General features: G+C 39.0%; 1 protein-coding gene across 2 annotated transcripts in view; it reads right to left on the bottom strand.

The window, feature by feature from the left end:
• AMBRA1 (autophagy and beclin 1 regulator 1) overlaps positions 1-15431 on the bottom strand; it is a 126103-nt gene that overhangs the window by 32613 nt on the left and 78059 nt on the right. For both annotated transcript variants that reach the window (XM_063158984.1, XM_063158985.1), the window contains 2 exons: positions 9718-9906; positions 9134-9288 (listed from right to left, as the gene is read on the bottom strand). In XM_063158984.1, coding sequence (XP_063015054.1) covers positions 9134-9288; positions 9718-9906 — 344 coding nt within the window. The remainder of the gene's footprint in view (positions 1-9133; positions 9289-9717; positions 9907-15431) is intronic.

Below are 15431 nucleotides of genomic sequence, written 5' to 3'. Positions count from 1 at the left end.
CTCTAAGGACAGCAATGAAAAGCAGGGGAGTGCTGAACACCACTTGCTTGGCAGAGTGAGACCTTTCGTCTCTCTGGCACTCAAGAAAGAACAAACATGTTTTGAAGCTGGAGAAGAGAAAGTTTTGGCACAAGCAGTAGGAAAACTCAGCAGGAACTCTTGCTTTTTATCTTTTTTTAATTCAATAGAGACACTTCTGCTCTCAACTAGATGCATCTGCCTTCGAGATGCCAATAAATTTCAAGCCATTACCTTTGCTTAGGCCAAGCAGTAAGCTGGCTATTAGATCAGCCTTGATAAGGACTCCTGGGGGGGTGGGGGTGCAGCTGTTGTCTCCTTTACATGGGGAGATCTTGCCATCCCTGAAGCAGATAAGGTGGGTTTTTAAAATCACAAAAAAAGCCTAAAACATAATTAGGAATTTTCAAATGAATTACATTGTCACCAAAGGCTGAGAGACAATGAAAACACACAGGGAAAGAAATATCTTTAGTTAAACACTAAAGAAACCTCTTGGAGGACTGGTAAAATACACAGTTTTGCAGCTACTCTGACCTGGGTTGCCAAGAAAGAGCTTCAGACCATTTATCTATGCTAGATGAGTACAACTATAAGGGTAGCCAATAAATGCACGGATGCAAAGTTTGTTTTGGTAAACAAAGTGCTCTTCATATGAGTACAGGTTGTACTACCAATGCAGCCCTAAAATCACAGTCAATCCACAACACTGTATATTAAGTTCACTGAAAGTACATCTCCAAGCAAGTCTTACATACAGTTTGAAACTACTCAAAGAGCATTAAAACAAATGCAGAAAATTATGAACTCTAATTGTATTTGCCAGAGCAGCAGATAAGATGCAGTGAGAGCATGAAGGCATAAGCAGAGCAAGTTTGACTTAATTTTTTTTTGATTGCAAGAACCTTGTCAAGAGATAATTTAAATTAAATTAATTATCTTTTTTTTTTCCTCCTCCTAATACTGTGTTACCACTGAAAGACCTTACCTGACATTTTTATAATGCCAATGTTTTGACTAGCTTACCTCTGACACCAAGGTATCAGGTAAGTTTCTATAAAGTATCTACCACTCCACTGAATACACCATATGCCCTTGGCCAGCAAGCCTGAATCACTGACTTGTACTATGCATTCAATTAGTTTGTGTTTTTTGAAGGCCCAGAAGCACCATAAGAAAAAGACATTCTAACCTGATCTCCTTAATAAACAGCACAATATTTTGGCTTACATTTTTTACTTTGCTGTCTATTAATGAATTTCACAAAATATGATGAAATTCAGGTTTAAGACTTGCACTGTTACAAACTCCAGAACTCTCCACAGCAAAATTCAAACCTAGCTTGTCTAAAGCAGAGCAAAGCAAAGCAAAACAAACACTCCTTGGGATAACTAAATGATTGCTCAATACATTTATTCATAAGACAATGTATACCAGCATTTTGAAACATAGAAAGTCTCCCCTTTGTTTGGAAGGAGTCTCTGTGCCTATATGCAGATGCAAAGAAAAAGGCACCTATTTTCCATGATGAGATGGGGGAAAAGATTTGCCTTCTTGCTCCCAGTCTCTCTCTATCAGGCAGGTTGGTCTATGCTGCTCAACCCCTCCCCCACAGCTGATTCCTGCTAAGAACATGCACATCTTTCCAATAGACCTTCTCTGTTAAAATGGAAGAAGTGAAAAATAATGCACTTATCTTTTCGGATTTGTCAGTCCTATCCTCAAATGGATTTTATCGTCCAGTGCTCAGCACAAATAAAATTTCTTTCAACTCCATTTATCTTCCTCAGATGCAATAGGATTATATATAAAATTTTTCTTCAGTCTTTACCAATATAACAAACCTCTCTCTGCCTTTTTCTGCACCTGTTTTCCATGCAGAAAATCCTAGCTTTGCTTTCTGAGCCACAGCAAATTAAATGAGAACTCTTAATTTTCAACAACTGAAACCTTTCTGTGGATAGTTCATGCAATTCCTAAAACAGGCTAGCACCAGAAAATCCTGTTGGATGGATTGCAAAATTTTCTGCAAACATAAAAGATTCTTGGTTCTTCCTGATCCTGGTTGATTACATAATTTGCTGCTGATATTTCAAATTCAGAGAAGTCTCATGAAAGCTCACCTAATCCTTTCTTTCTTTAGGTGAGTTCTTCACATTATCAGCTGGTACTTCATTTCACAAGCCTGCCATGCAACTACTACATTTAAAATTAACTAATGGGAACAAAGTCTTACGAAGAAATGGATCATCTTAGGTAACAAAGCTCTCACTCAGGAAAATAACACACTTGCAGTGAAGTGGTTTGTTATTTTACTACCTGTCTTTCAAATGCTGTAAAACCAGGGTAATAGCTCCAAAAACCCCCTTAGGGGACTGGTCCAAACTGGGATCTGAAACCAAGGGTTGAGTAAGCAAGAAATTGTTGAACAAAACAATTATCTTTTCATTTGCACATGCAGATGGTTGGAAAAGATGAAAGAAGAGAGACAGGAATGCCAAAGGGATTGGAGTGGCAGAAGACAGATACACGTGTATGTATACTCAGCACAGATGCACAAAAAACCAGAACTGTGCAAACAGGACTGTATCCCACTGCTGCTCTCTCTTCCAAAAATCACCAACAGCTCTCAATGCTGCATCCATCTAATAGACATACCGCCATTTCTCTGGCAAAAGGAACGGCAACCTTTTTTTATTTTTGCCCTTAACTCAGACTGCAAACCAAAACCAGTATCTGTGAATTCTTCATTAAATGTCATGCTGAGACTGTAACAGCAACATCTACAATATGTTAAAAATCCAATGACAAGAGCAAAGGATTTGTGCACAACTGCCATTCCACTCCGTTCCCTGTCTGCTGAGCCTCAGTGGAATGGCATACAAGATCAAATGTCAAAAATATGTTGATGACAGAGCTACATGCATCCTCATCTAGGTGAAAAGAGGCTGACATCCAGCTGCCTACATGTCTGGAAGGAATAAATACAAGAGGAAAGAGTTGGTTCAAATTTAATTAAATGAAGATGGTAGGAAGAAGTACTGGAAAAAGTTTTTGTGAAATAGCAAACAGCAATTTCTTCTCAGCCCATGCACAGTTCAATACAAATTGGTAAGAATTCACTTTGGCTCCCTTCCAACTAAATTACTTGGGCAAGATGATTGCACATAAATAATCTCATATGTAGAATCATGTTTGCTATAATTTCTTAAATCTAGTTAAAACTACATACCAAACTGCACCAAAGCTAACAGTATCTACTGCGGGGCAAAAAGGCTCAAGGCCTTACCTGAACTGCAAGAGCTCTGCTCTCCAAATACTGGACCTCATACTAAACAAAATGTCTTGGCTCTCAGTTTCACATCCCATTAAGTAAAAACATCCTGAAGAGATGTCATTTGCTTTTTCTTCACACCAGTCTGCTAAAAGGGATGGTTAAACATTGCTCCCATGTTTAACCATCATGTGAGATATGAAGGATTCTAATGAGTTTTTAGTTTCCTCTAAGCTATGTCTTAGCAGACTTCAAGCAGACACAGCTGAATTGGTTAACACAGAAATGTATCTAAGTCTTACAACAAACTATTTCCTGCACATTTCCGCATCCATACACAAATGTGCACATCTCTGCAAATCTTCATGCCATCTGCACCCCCAAGGTTGCGCTGCATTTACCAGTGATGTTGGATACAGCTCTCTTTACAGTACCCTACATAAGCAGTGTTTACCAACATGGGTTTTGGATATTATCTGTTTTCCTAAAGACACCTGACAGAATCTGCCAATACACAGAATATATAAACTACTAGGTCTCAACCAGACAATTATGCTCCACTCTGTTAAAAGGAGGAACTTCCCATTTCAGTCAAACAAGGGCTCTGTTTCCATGTCCTTTTCCTAGTATCAACAAGTGCCTGCAGTCTGTGACTTTGCATGGCCTTTCAAAAGGCTAAAAAAACATCTATGTGGTTTGACTTCTGCCAAGAGTGAAAAATTTCTTTGGGCAGTAATTGGATATATTATTTGCAGTTCTACTTGGGAGTCACCAGAAGATCACTCTGTTGACCTGAAGATGTCAAATATTTCTTAAAAGAAGACCCAAGGGACCATAGCAACACATTCTTCAACAACACAGCAAGAAGCTGGTACCTTCTTGTACACTACTCTTGTTCTCAGAAATATGTTAGTTCACATGAACTCTTTCACTGGGGGCAATGTGTTGCAGTAAGCCATCTCCTCATACCAATTTATTTTCACATGACCAAGGTTTCTGATAAAACTAACTTGTGCCCCAGTGAAACAGATGTGCAGGGTGTTTGCTTTCAGGATTAAAGTTTGGTTGCTTATGGCTGCAGCAGCTTGCACAGCTCACCCAGAGAGTCAGTGAGTGACCTTTGCAGACAATGCTGGATACATTTTACTGACACTTGCATGAAGCTCAGAACGCAACAGCACTCAGGAAAACTGTGCATTTTTTCACCGTGCATTGTACTCATTAAGAGTTAATATGCTAGAACAAAAAAAGCTTGGCTTTGTGCTAAAACTCTGCAAGTCTTTCTGTTTCAGGCCCTTCTTCCTGTGGTATTTGGAATGCTCCATCTGTTTACAATGGAAATGTACAAATACTCTGTTCCATCCAGGCTATTGACCGACCACTTAATCAGAATGTTTCCCAAATAGCAGCAGTCTTGTCAAGAACTAATTCTGCATCTCCACAGCCTGAATTTTTCCACATTCAAAGCAAGTGCAGCACTTGAGATGGGGATTGGTTAAGTCACCTTATCCCCACAAATTATATGATTTGCCCTTCAGCTCCATGTCAATCAAATTTTTCTATCACCTACCTCACTTTTTGTAGCTCAAAAGCTACTTTCAAGGTTTCACTTTAATTTGGATTCCAGTAATCACGTTTTGCTGATATTCCCAAGTTATCTTCGTCTGGGTAGAATGAAAAACACTAAACATTGCAAGGGCATCAGCATTTGTGAATGCTAGAAATAAAACTACCTTCTGGCTGCCTTTCTCACTAGTACCCACTGCTATCAGATCCAGGGCAATATGATCCTTACTCTTCCCATGTTACTAAGGACCTTCAGCTCCATACAAGAATCTAATTTCACATTCTTCTAAGTCGTTTAATGTCCATATATGCTGGGAAGCACGTGGAATACAAAAATCACTCTAAACCAAATAGCTTGAAAACAGACATGCTTTATTTAGAAGCAAATTCCACCTATGTTTTCAAAACAGGCTACAAAACCTATCCTTACTCCACATTTGGAGCTCTGTCTCCAAGCTTTCTATCTCTGAAACTCAAATTGCAGACAATTGCCAGCATCACTGCTATCTGTACCACCCCCAAACTAGATATCTGCTAAAAGCAATTCCTTCCCTGTTCTCTCCAGCTACAGATACATTTCAGAGATTTGGAAAAAAATCCCCCAAGAACACAAGCAACAAACACTTGATGTTCATGCATATCCCTCCTGTTAAAAGTCAACACTGCTAGAAAGATTTTGTTTTTCAGACTGAAGTTTAAAAATTGTTCTTTAGCAGAGTGAGGTTTCCATGTGAAATGCTAATCAGCCCAGTCTGAAGGGAGTGAGCAGAAAAAGCATAAACCTCTACCTCACAACTACCATATCTGATGATAATTCATGACTTTATTCCTGAACAAAATTCGTAACTGTCAAATCACGACAGCCCTGACCTGTTGTGAACTCTACCCAATCTCTCTGAAACACTGGCAGCAAGATGCACATAGACAAAGTACTCTTGTACCACCAAGGTGCTCCTTAGTACAATCCAAAATAGCTGTAGCTCTCAGAAAATTGCATCAACAGCCAGTGAATTTCTACCACAATTAAATGTATTAAAGTTTCATGTAATAAAATTAATTAACTGCATCTTCAAATCTCTCTTTTAACAGCAAGATGGAAGAAACTCTCCAAGCAATAGAAATCTGCATTCCATTGACTGCTAGTAAAGGATGTGGAAGAAGGGTTAATCTGAATCAGAAATAATCAGAAATAATCATTGCACTGGTCAGCAGCAGCTTGGAGGCCATGTTGCCAAGCCTTACTCTTACAGCTCACTGACTGCAAATCCAAAGCCAAGAGGGAGGCAGGGAGGAAGGCAGGCAGGCAGGCAGAAGAACTGTCAAACAATTTATGAGAATTCTCAAAGAATATAATGTAGCATTTCTTTTGGGAGTTTTGGAGTAGGGTATAATTAAAATATCCACAAAATATTGCTTCAAACATGGCTCTGACTCATTTTTAATTAAGAGTTTGAGTAACAAGTACTTTGTATTACAAGCTGTTGGCAGAGAGGCAACAAAAATGCTTTCTGATTCTCTCTAAGGTGCATATTAAATTAAAGAGTACAGTTTCACCAGGTTTCCTAAACCTTTTTGTTCTGCATGCTGGCCAAGCTATAAACAGATTTTTACTCAACTGAATATCAATATATCAGCTGTGGTAAGGTCAGTGTGCTAAGAATATGATGAAGTTTCCTACTTAAAACTCTATTTTCATTTTGCATGCCTTGAAAAGCATTACAAACTTATGAAGGAGTCTTACTGCAAAATTCAAGGCAGAATAAATACCTGTGGTGGATGCACTAGTTTTTACAACTAGACATAGGAGCAGTATTAACAAAATTGACAGCTGTATGCTTTCTAAGCTTGGTTCTGTGGACTGCACAAAGACAACCAGCAGCACACCAAAATGCTGAAACTGTATTCAACATCACTCAAGAGGAAAGTTCTTTAACCAAATTAATTCAAACTGATCTAGCTGTGACCCTGTCACACATGCATAAAGCTCCAAGTCCAAAGCTGTCAGAAATAAGATATTTTTAACATCTTTAAACATTATTTGGAATAGGGGAAACCAGCAAAATAGTTAGCAAATCCTGCTAGACTGGATGGATTTCAAAACGTGGGGGAAAGGTTTTGGAAGCTATAAATACATGTGCAAGAAAGATGAAAAAAGCAACCTTTAGAATACATGCAATCCATCTGGAGAAAAAAATCCAGAACTACAGCAGATGAGAAAGACAGAAGTGCAATGATGTGGAGCAAGTCTGAGAAGCAAGAGTGGGAAAAAATGGTAGAAAATTTTCAGTGCACCAAAACAGCAAACCCCCTGAAAACTAACCCAGCCCTCAATGGTTTCTGACTGCATAAATAAAGGCTGCTATCCAAAAGGAAAATAACTACCCTCTGTGGGCTTCTAGTAAAACTATGCTTATCACATTATGTACATTGAAACACATCTCAGAACAAGGGGGGAAAAAAAAAAGAATAAAAAGAAAATAAAGGTTTTTTGGAGAGAGTTCAAAAGAAAAAAAAAAGAAAGTTGTAAGATTAAATTACAAGAGAAGATTAAAGAATACAAAGCATTACTTCACTAAATGGTGACTAAGAGCAGGGGTACAAGCATTTGAAGACATGGAGATGAAATATAAATGAAACATTTAGACAGTGAGCTTGCTGATTTAGCTGGCTACAGAAAAATGTCTCCAAAAGACAAGGGCTAGAAGCCATAGCAACTGGAGCTTAGAGAAAATGTAAAGGAGAGATGAGAGGAAGATGTGATTTTTGCTAATAGGACTTCCCTGTCTTAACTTATGATATGGTAAAAAGACTGCAGGAAGGGCTACTCCAGTTTCTGGCAGAAAAAAATATGCATTTCACTAGGATCTTAAAATAGATGAAAAAGAAACAGTACTAGGGCAAACTAGAATTTTCAAATGATCTTACAGGATAGCGATTCCATGTACTTTGTGATCTTATATCCATGCAGCTTTTACCAACTTTACCTGTAAACCAAATTGTACTTTTTTTCTTAAACACATTTTAATTTCTGTCTCTTACTTTGAGAGGCTTGTACCAGAATGGTAGCTCAGAACCACGTCTGAAAAAGTGCTGACTGGTGCACCAAAGGATACTTTCATCATTTATCTTCCCTTGCCTTATAATATGGAGCAGATCATGACAACAAACAAGAGTTTCAGATCAGGTGAATCAAGGAATTTCACCCAGCAACAAGTCTGTCCCATGTCAGGTCACTAGACAAATGCCTCACTGCAACCCTTGTACACTGAGAAAACAGTGTATGGCCAAAAGTAATAATAATTAGAGAGGCCTTTAAGAAAAAAATAAAAAAAAAATTAGAAAAGAAAACAACAGGAAAAAAGATTTCTCATGGAATGAGTTCCACAATAGTAAAGTTATCCCTCAAAGTGAAAATTCTGAAGATTTGTTTTTCATCTCCTAAAACAAGTCACCTGAATACATGGTCTAGAACTTGAATCCAACCCAAATTTCAGCTTTAGAAATTACTTAGTTCTGACTCTGTAATTCTCTTTGTGCATTATGAACTAGACACGGCTTTTATTACCTAGAACTATCACTGAACAGCTGTTGTGTTTCACTTATCAAGAAAGCAAGACACATATGTTCTCAACTCTGGCATTTAGTGAAAAGATGAAGGTTTTCCCTCAGGTACTAAATGAGTCAAAGTGGATCACAGTTCAGCTGCCAGACAAAGCAGAACATAAAGATAATTCCATTGCCAAATATCCTTATATATGCATTAAGAACTAACTTATAAATAGCTGGCAAAGCCTGTTTGGGAAAAGCATGGTCAACTTCAGTTTGCACGTAGGATATGAAGCTTGGCCCCTACCCTTCCTGAAACTGTTGATGGCTGCTGTCCCAGAGGTCAGTTGCTTTTAGGAATGATAGAAAATGATCCTGAAGCCTCAGCTGATATGCTGCCTCAGCAAAATCAACTGTAGTACCACAAGCAAGATGCATATTACCTGAAAAGGTACAAAAGACCTACTAGGTCCTCTGAATGATGTCTAGCTCTAGGAATGTATTACAACACAGAATGTATTTGTTCATCACCATATTTGAAACAAGAGGAAAGTTTCACAGTTCTGTTGTATTTACATTCTCCTGCCACGTTTGCATACGTCTGCAATAAATTCCTTTGTGTGTTTATTATTCAGTGCTTCTGGAGCGTTCTGTCTCTGTTGTAAGAACCCAACAACTAACTACTAGGCTGGAGCCAAACACACACAAGCAGGATACACATATACTCACCCTCATAGAGGTTTCTCCACCATGGGGCTGTTGCAGCCTGAAAACTTGAGCAACCATGTGTTCTGTAGTGGGGTGCAACAGGATACGTCGGGAAGCCAGTCCCACCATAACATATCTGCCCATTGGAGACAGGCTCACAGAAATGGCATTAGGTCCTATGAAGAGAAGAGGGGTTATTTCTCTCATGGGTTAACATCCTGCCCCTTGTTTCATCCTCACATAATGTATGCCATATTAATCTCATTCTTACAAGGGGTAGAGAATAGGGAGACCTGCACAAGTTACGAATTTTATAAGACATTTCCTTGTTGTAGGTGTTAGGACTTCATTGTTGTAAGACAATGAAGTCCTTTAAGGAATTAAAAACTATTCTTCAGCAGCTCCCCCATACCAGCACTGTACTAGTCCAGACCATATCACAAGCCTCTCCCCAGCAGTACTGTGTCCGTGTCTGGTTAGACAGCCAATCAAATGTTTCCTGCTGCTACAATTACTGATGCTCAATCTATTGCATTTCTTACTGATGGCTGAAGTTCTGAGGTTGTCACACCCCCTCCCACCCTGACTTCTAGCTGTATGCTTACCAAATCGCTTTGTGTATAGCATCTCGCCCAAGTTGTGGGGTGCCAGAGAATATACAGCCAGTATTCCTTCATCAGGGAAGCCTCTCTGACTGCTGGGAATGAAGGCTGCCAGCAGCTGCCCGTCAGCAGAGATATCACAGCTAGCATCGTTGTAAATCTTGCAGTTTTGGACAAGCACATTCACAGAGGCTGCAAAGAAAGAAATGAATAATGATTACAGTACTAAAGTTGAACAGACTACAGTAAGATGTAAACTTAATGTTGGACAATGGACAGTACACACAAAAGGCACTCAAGACATTTAGCTTCCTCCAGAAGTTTATGAAATGTTAAAACCCTGATTAATGTATAACTTGCTCCAAAACGGAGATAAGACACTGCAACGAGCCCAGGAAATTAAATTTATTCACCTCCTGAAGCATTCAGCCAAGAAATAATACCAATTGCACTTTATCAAACACTGCCCTTTGTTAAGCATAACAGCATCCTTTGCAAAGGACAGCACAGTTTAAACAAGTCTCAAATCATGACACTGACAAACTCCAGCAGCATTCTCATTAGAAACAGTATATCTTAATTCATTTCCCCTTCTCTCGCAGAGCGCCTATTTCCCACTCTTCTCATCTCCAATAAACAGGAGATGAGTGAAAAACTCCTCCCTGCAGATACAGACATTCATTTCTTACTGCTGACTTCCATACTCATCTTGGATAAAGTCAGTGAGAAAGGGCAGAGACTCCTCCAGCCAGTCCTCCATTTAATTATTCCAGTATCTGAGACACTCATGCATATCAGTGAAGTAACTGTACAGCAGATTAGTGAGCAGCAATCCACAAAACAATATTTTATTTTAATCCCTGCTGGTAAGTTGCTGGGTGACCTCATCCAAGTGTTTTCCCCTTCATATCTCACATATGAAGACTACAAGCTCTAGTACAATGAGGTTCCAAGCCTCCAAGTACCATCTACACCAACAGTTCAGTGGCACCTTGTTAAGACATGGCTGGAGTGATGTCTGCTCTACCAGCCTAACCTAACTGCAGTTCAATTTTTCAGGAGGTTTGAAGCTGAACCTACATATACTATTTTTGGGATAGGGAAATTTCAGGTTCTAGTATTTTCAAACTCAAGAGTATAGAGATATTAAAAAATAATAGAAATAAGGCCCACGTTTGCAATATAGAAAGTTTGCATGGTAGAAGATGGAACATCCTGTCTCACATGTTTGAAGCTACAGCACCATGTAGAACACTGTTGATTTCTACAGTCCAGAAATGATCTTCAGATGAAAAAAAAACATCAGACAGACCATGCTTAGCCCAGAAGAGGCCTTAATATGTTCAGCTACAATTGCAAGCAAGTTTATGAAGGCATTTCTTAGTCAAGATTCCTTATTAGTTTAGCAAGGAATAGTACCGATGGCACCAACAGTACCATTCTTGTACTAACAGTACAAGAATGCTTTGTGCATATTTCTGAAAGCCCAAACTTGTAAATAAAATTAAGGCTGTAACTCAATACTTCGACAAATCCTACCCCTTGTTTCCAACACCTGCATAGAAGAAATCTGCATCAGGGAACTGCTATGAGAAATTACTGATTGCAGTCTAGGTCATTTTTTAACCAGAACACTTTCCCAACCCAGTACACCCCATGGCTGCATAGCTCCTTGCAGCAGCACAAAAAGTACTCATGAGAGGGAAGCAGACAGGACTGCCCTTCATGCAGCATTGCTGATTTAAAGCATTCACTGAACCTCATCTTTAATTCTTCTGGTCTCAAAGACCTTTCTCCTGGGAACTTCTTTCCCCTGTGGCTGAGTATCAACTTCTATCTACTGCTCCATTTAGGAAACTCTGATGAAAAAGAAGATGAGGATTAAAAGTGGACTATGTAATTACATTCTGTACTAAACCACCTACACCTGTACCCTAAATTTATTCCACCAATTTTTCAGTCTTGAAGCTGCTAAAAACAGTAATTTTCAGCCTAGTATAAACAGAAAGGTGCTGAACAGAAAAAGGTAAATAATTGTAGTCACTATCAAGGCTGCAATACCAGTACATGAAATATACATGGCCCTTAAAGAACAGGTGGTTCAAAAGATGACAAAATTCCTGAGTGCTTAGTCTGAAGATAGTTGAAGGGAAAAACAAGAGAATTTAAAGATTAAAGACTATACTGCTTAATTAAAAGAAATGGATAGAATTAAAATGCATCCTTTTAAAAAGAATCTAGGCTTTATTTAAATACTCATTATGTCACCGCGAGAGAAGATGGGCATCAACTCAACACAAGAACTGCAGTACGTGCTGCGAACCAGCTAAAGGATACATGACAACAGCTTGTACCATTGCAATCCCAGTCAAACTGGGAGGATTCCTGCTGAGTGACTCATTCCAAAACCAGTCCTATTTATACTCTAGGAGCTCTAGGTTGTGTTGACAGTGGAACTCTAGGTTGTGTTGACATTTATATACTTCTGCTTCAGCCAGGAACTTGAAAACATGAGAGAATTAACTTTGGTTATCGTAGCAAAAACTGAGCCATTACCCAGTGTAAGAGTGAAAGTGATAGCAATCCTGAACTGCACTAGGGAGCACAATTCCAGAAGAAATATCAGTGCTGGTACACAGCTTTGTGCTGAGACCACACATAGGACCCCTGGGCACAGTTTGGGCCAGCCACGTTCAAGAGCGATTAAACCCTAACTGATAACATGTCCAGCAAAGACGACTGGGGAAAATGAAACATTCATTTTATGTTCAAACAAACACAGAACACCAACACCACCCCTCCCAAATAAAGGGAGGGGAGGAAATACAATTGTGTACTGTATTTTCAAAAACTACAGAAAGTAAGTGCCAGAAAAACATCCGTTTTCTACAAATAATGTTGAAAACTGATCACTACTCAGGTAAATGGGTAAAAAAACCCACTGAGTTTGGAGATTAAAAGGTTTCAACAAAAATAGCAAGATTCTAGAACAGTCTTTTCAATAGACATTAAAGGATCAAAGAATTTAACCAATTATAAGACAGAATTTTAGGAACTACAGTATGTGATTCTCTAAGGCAACAGTGAGCTACTCTCCTTGGATAAGGGGTCCTTTCTCATCAATTCCTTTGTAGTGGTACTCTAATCAGCAGTGTTGTAAAAAATTGAGAGAAAAAAATGGGGGGATAGGAACATACTAAAAAGTAAGTATTGGGACTCTCACAGCCACAAGACTTTACTTAAAAGAAAGCCAAGCAAAAAGACAACAAACAGAGCAAAAAAACATAGCACACATACATGCACAGCATTTGCTAAAGATACATCTATGAAACATTCCCACCACCAACCCTGCAAAAAAACTTTGATAGTCCAGTCCATTTCTGGGGGTCTAAGAACTGTTCTTATTCCTATTCTGCAAGATACAAAATTTTGTCCTGCATCTCTGGGGTCTGGCTGCATTTTCCATGAGATAGCCAAGGCTTCTCAATATTCTTAATTACTGTCATTTGATGCTCAATATTAGAAGTCACAAGGACATAGACTTGCTTCCTCAGAGCACAGGTATGGGTGTCATTTAATCATAGGATAGTTTGAGTTGGAAGGGACCTTTAAAATCACATCATTTCAACCCTCCTGCTATGAGCAGGGACACCTTTGATGACATCAAGCTGCTCAGGGTCCCATCACACATTGCCTTGAACATTTCCAGGGATGGGGCATCCACCACTTCTCTGGGCAACTTCTTTCAGTATCTCACCACCCTCCAAGCAAAGAATTTTCTCCTAATACCCAACCTAACTATTCCCTCTTTTAGTAAAGATCATTCTCCCTTGTCCTGACATTATCTGCTCAATCAAAAAGTCTCTCTCCACTTTTTTTCCTAATATCCATTTAAGTACCAAAAGGCTGCCTTCTCTTCTCCAGGTTAAACAAAACCAGCTCTCTCAGCCTGTCTTCACAGTAGAGGTTCAGCAGCCCTCTGATCATCCTCATGCCCCTCCTGTGGATTTGTTCCAGCAAGTCCAGGGACAGATCCTAAACAGGACCTATTTAGCCCAGGGACCATTCTGTACTAATGAACTCCTGCTTTCAAAGAGGTACAGGAAGTTATAGAGAGGAAAGATACTGATTTCTCTGTAACTACTGAAAAATCATGGTCTAGAGAATCCACGTTCTTCTCAGCTTTTGAAGTTTGTTTTAGTTTTTTAATCCAATGCAAACTTGGATATTCCTAAGATAAAATTCCACACTTTAATTTTTGCAAGTTAAGAAATGTTTATATTCTGTACCATTTACTGATTTGGAGATATTGCCATGTTTTGTATATATCCTCACAGTTCCATGGCCATTCCTTTCATTTCCAGGTTTCTAATTCTCTTCCTCATCTAGGATTTACTGTATGTCTTTTACAACAATGTTGGGTTTGGATCAGCAGTCACCCAGAGTTGATCACACAGCACATGTTCACTCATTTTCTATCTAAAGGATTTTCCCCACACACCTGCTCCTTTTCCAGCACAGCAAAGAGGTTTTTGGTGAGCAGTCCACAATGAAGACCAACATGAATGGATATCATCCTGTTTTTAAAGTTTGTTGCATATATTGAATGTCTCTTAGCAAAACATAATACTTGAGCCCTCCTGCCAAAAGAGAACTGTCCTTCCACCTTGATGTGTGCTGGGAACATAAAACATTACAGATGCAAATTGTGCTTAACAGGAAAGAGTGCTATTTATTTCAGTCTTTCATCACCTGATTCACACTGGCGTTATTATTCTTTGCTTTGCCCTCGTTTACGAAGGATGAGGATTCAAGTAGCACCTACATCTGGAAGCAAGAGAGCCTACTGTGCAAGCAGAAAAAGTCTAAATATGACAGGTGGAAATCTCAGCAAGGTTTCATTTTAAGGACAGCATTTACAAGGTTCTCAAGAGATGAGAAAGATAAACATACCCATGCATTCGATAAACCCAGAGGTTATCTGATTTCTTTGAGCTTGCAGCCTGATCTATGATGATGAAGCCAATAAGGAAGATTTTAGGGGGAAAACTATTGCTATTTTTGGAAAACTACTGCAAGAAGACTGCCCTTTCATCTCCTGTTTTCTTTTGTTGTTAATGCAACCACAGAACTGACAAAACAGATCAAAAGAAACATCAGAGAACAAATTAATCAAGCTGTTGTGCCAACTTGGACATTAATTATGCTTGAAGCTGGGGAAGGCCTGGAATGCCAGCAGCAGTACCACTGTTTGCCAAAGGAAAACTGCTGGACTATCATCCACTCCTAGCCACTCTCAGAGATAGCTCCCAACTCTCCTAACAGCTGCTCCTATTTAAAAATTTGTTTAATATTTCTTTTTTCTTCTACTAAGCTACCCTGCATTCCACTGTGGATCAGTAACTATTGATCAAATCAGCTTCCTCAAGACCCAAGCAGTGTTAGAACAGGATAAACTCACTCCAGATTCCTAAACGAGACTGGTTCAACACCAGAAATTGAAATTATCAGCAGTGAGTAGCATGAGAGAAACTACATTAAAATATAAACAAGAGAGAAAGCCTTCAACTATATTATGAAAAGTCTATATTCTACACTATTTTCAATACTTAGTTGCAGGAATTTTAAGGATATGCAACACTCACTAGAAGAATATTAAATAAATGCAGAAATAGCAGTGTCTCTGCTGTCAAATAAATTCTCCACCCCAATGCTGA

Source organism: Melospiza melodia, chromosome 6 (assembly GCF_035770615.1).
Source record: "Melospiza melodia melodia isolate bMelMel2 chromosome 6, bMelMel2.pri, whole genome shotgun sequence".
Classification (NCBI taxonomy): Eukaryota; Metazoa; Chordata; class Aves; order Passeriformes; family Passerellidae; genus Melospiza; species Melospiza melodia.
Note: the sequence above shows the minus strand (reverse complement) of the source record. Positions and strands in the feature narration are given on the sequence as shown.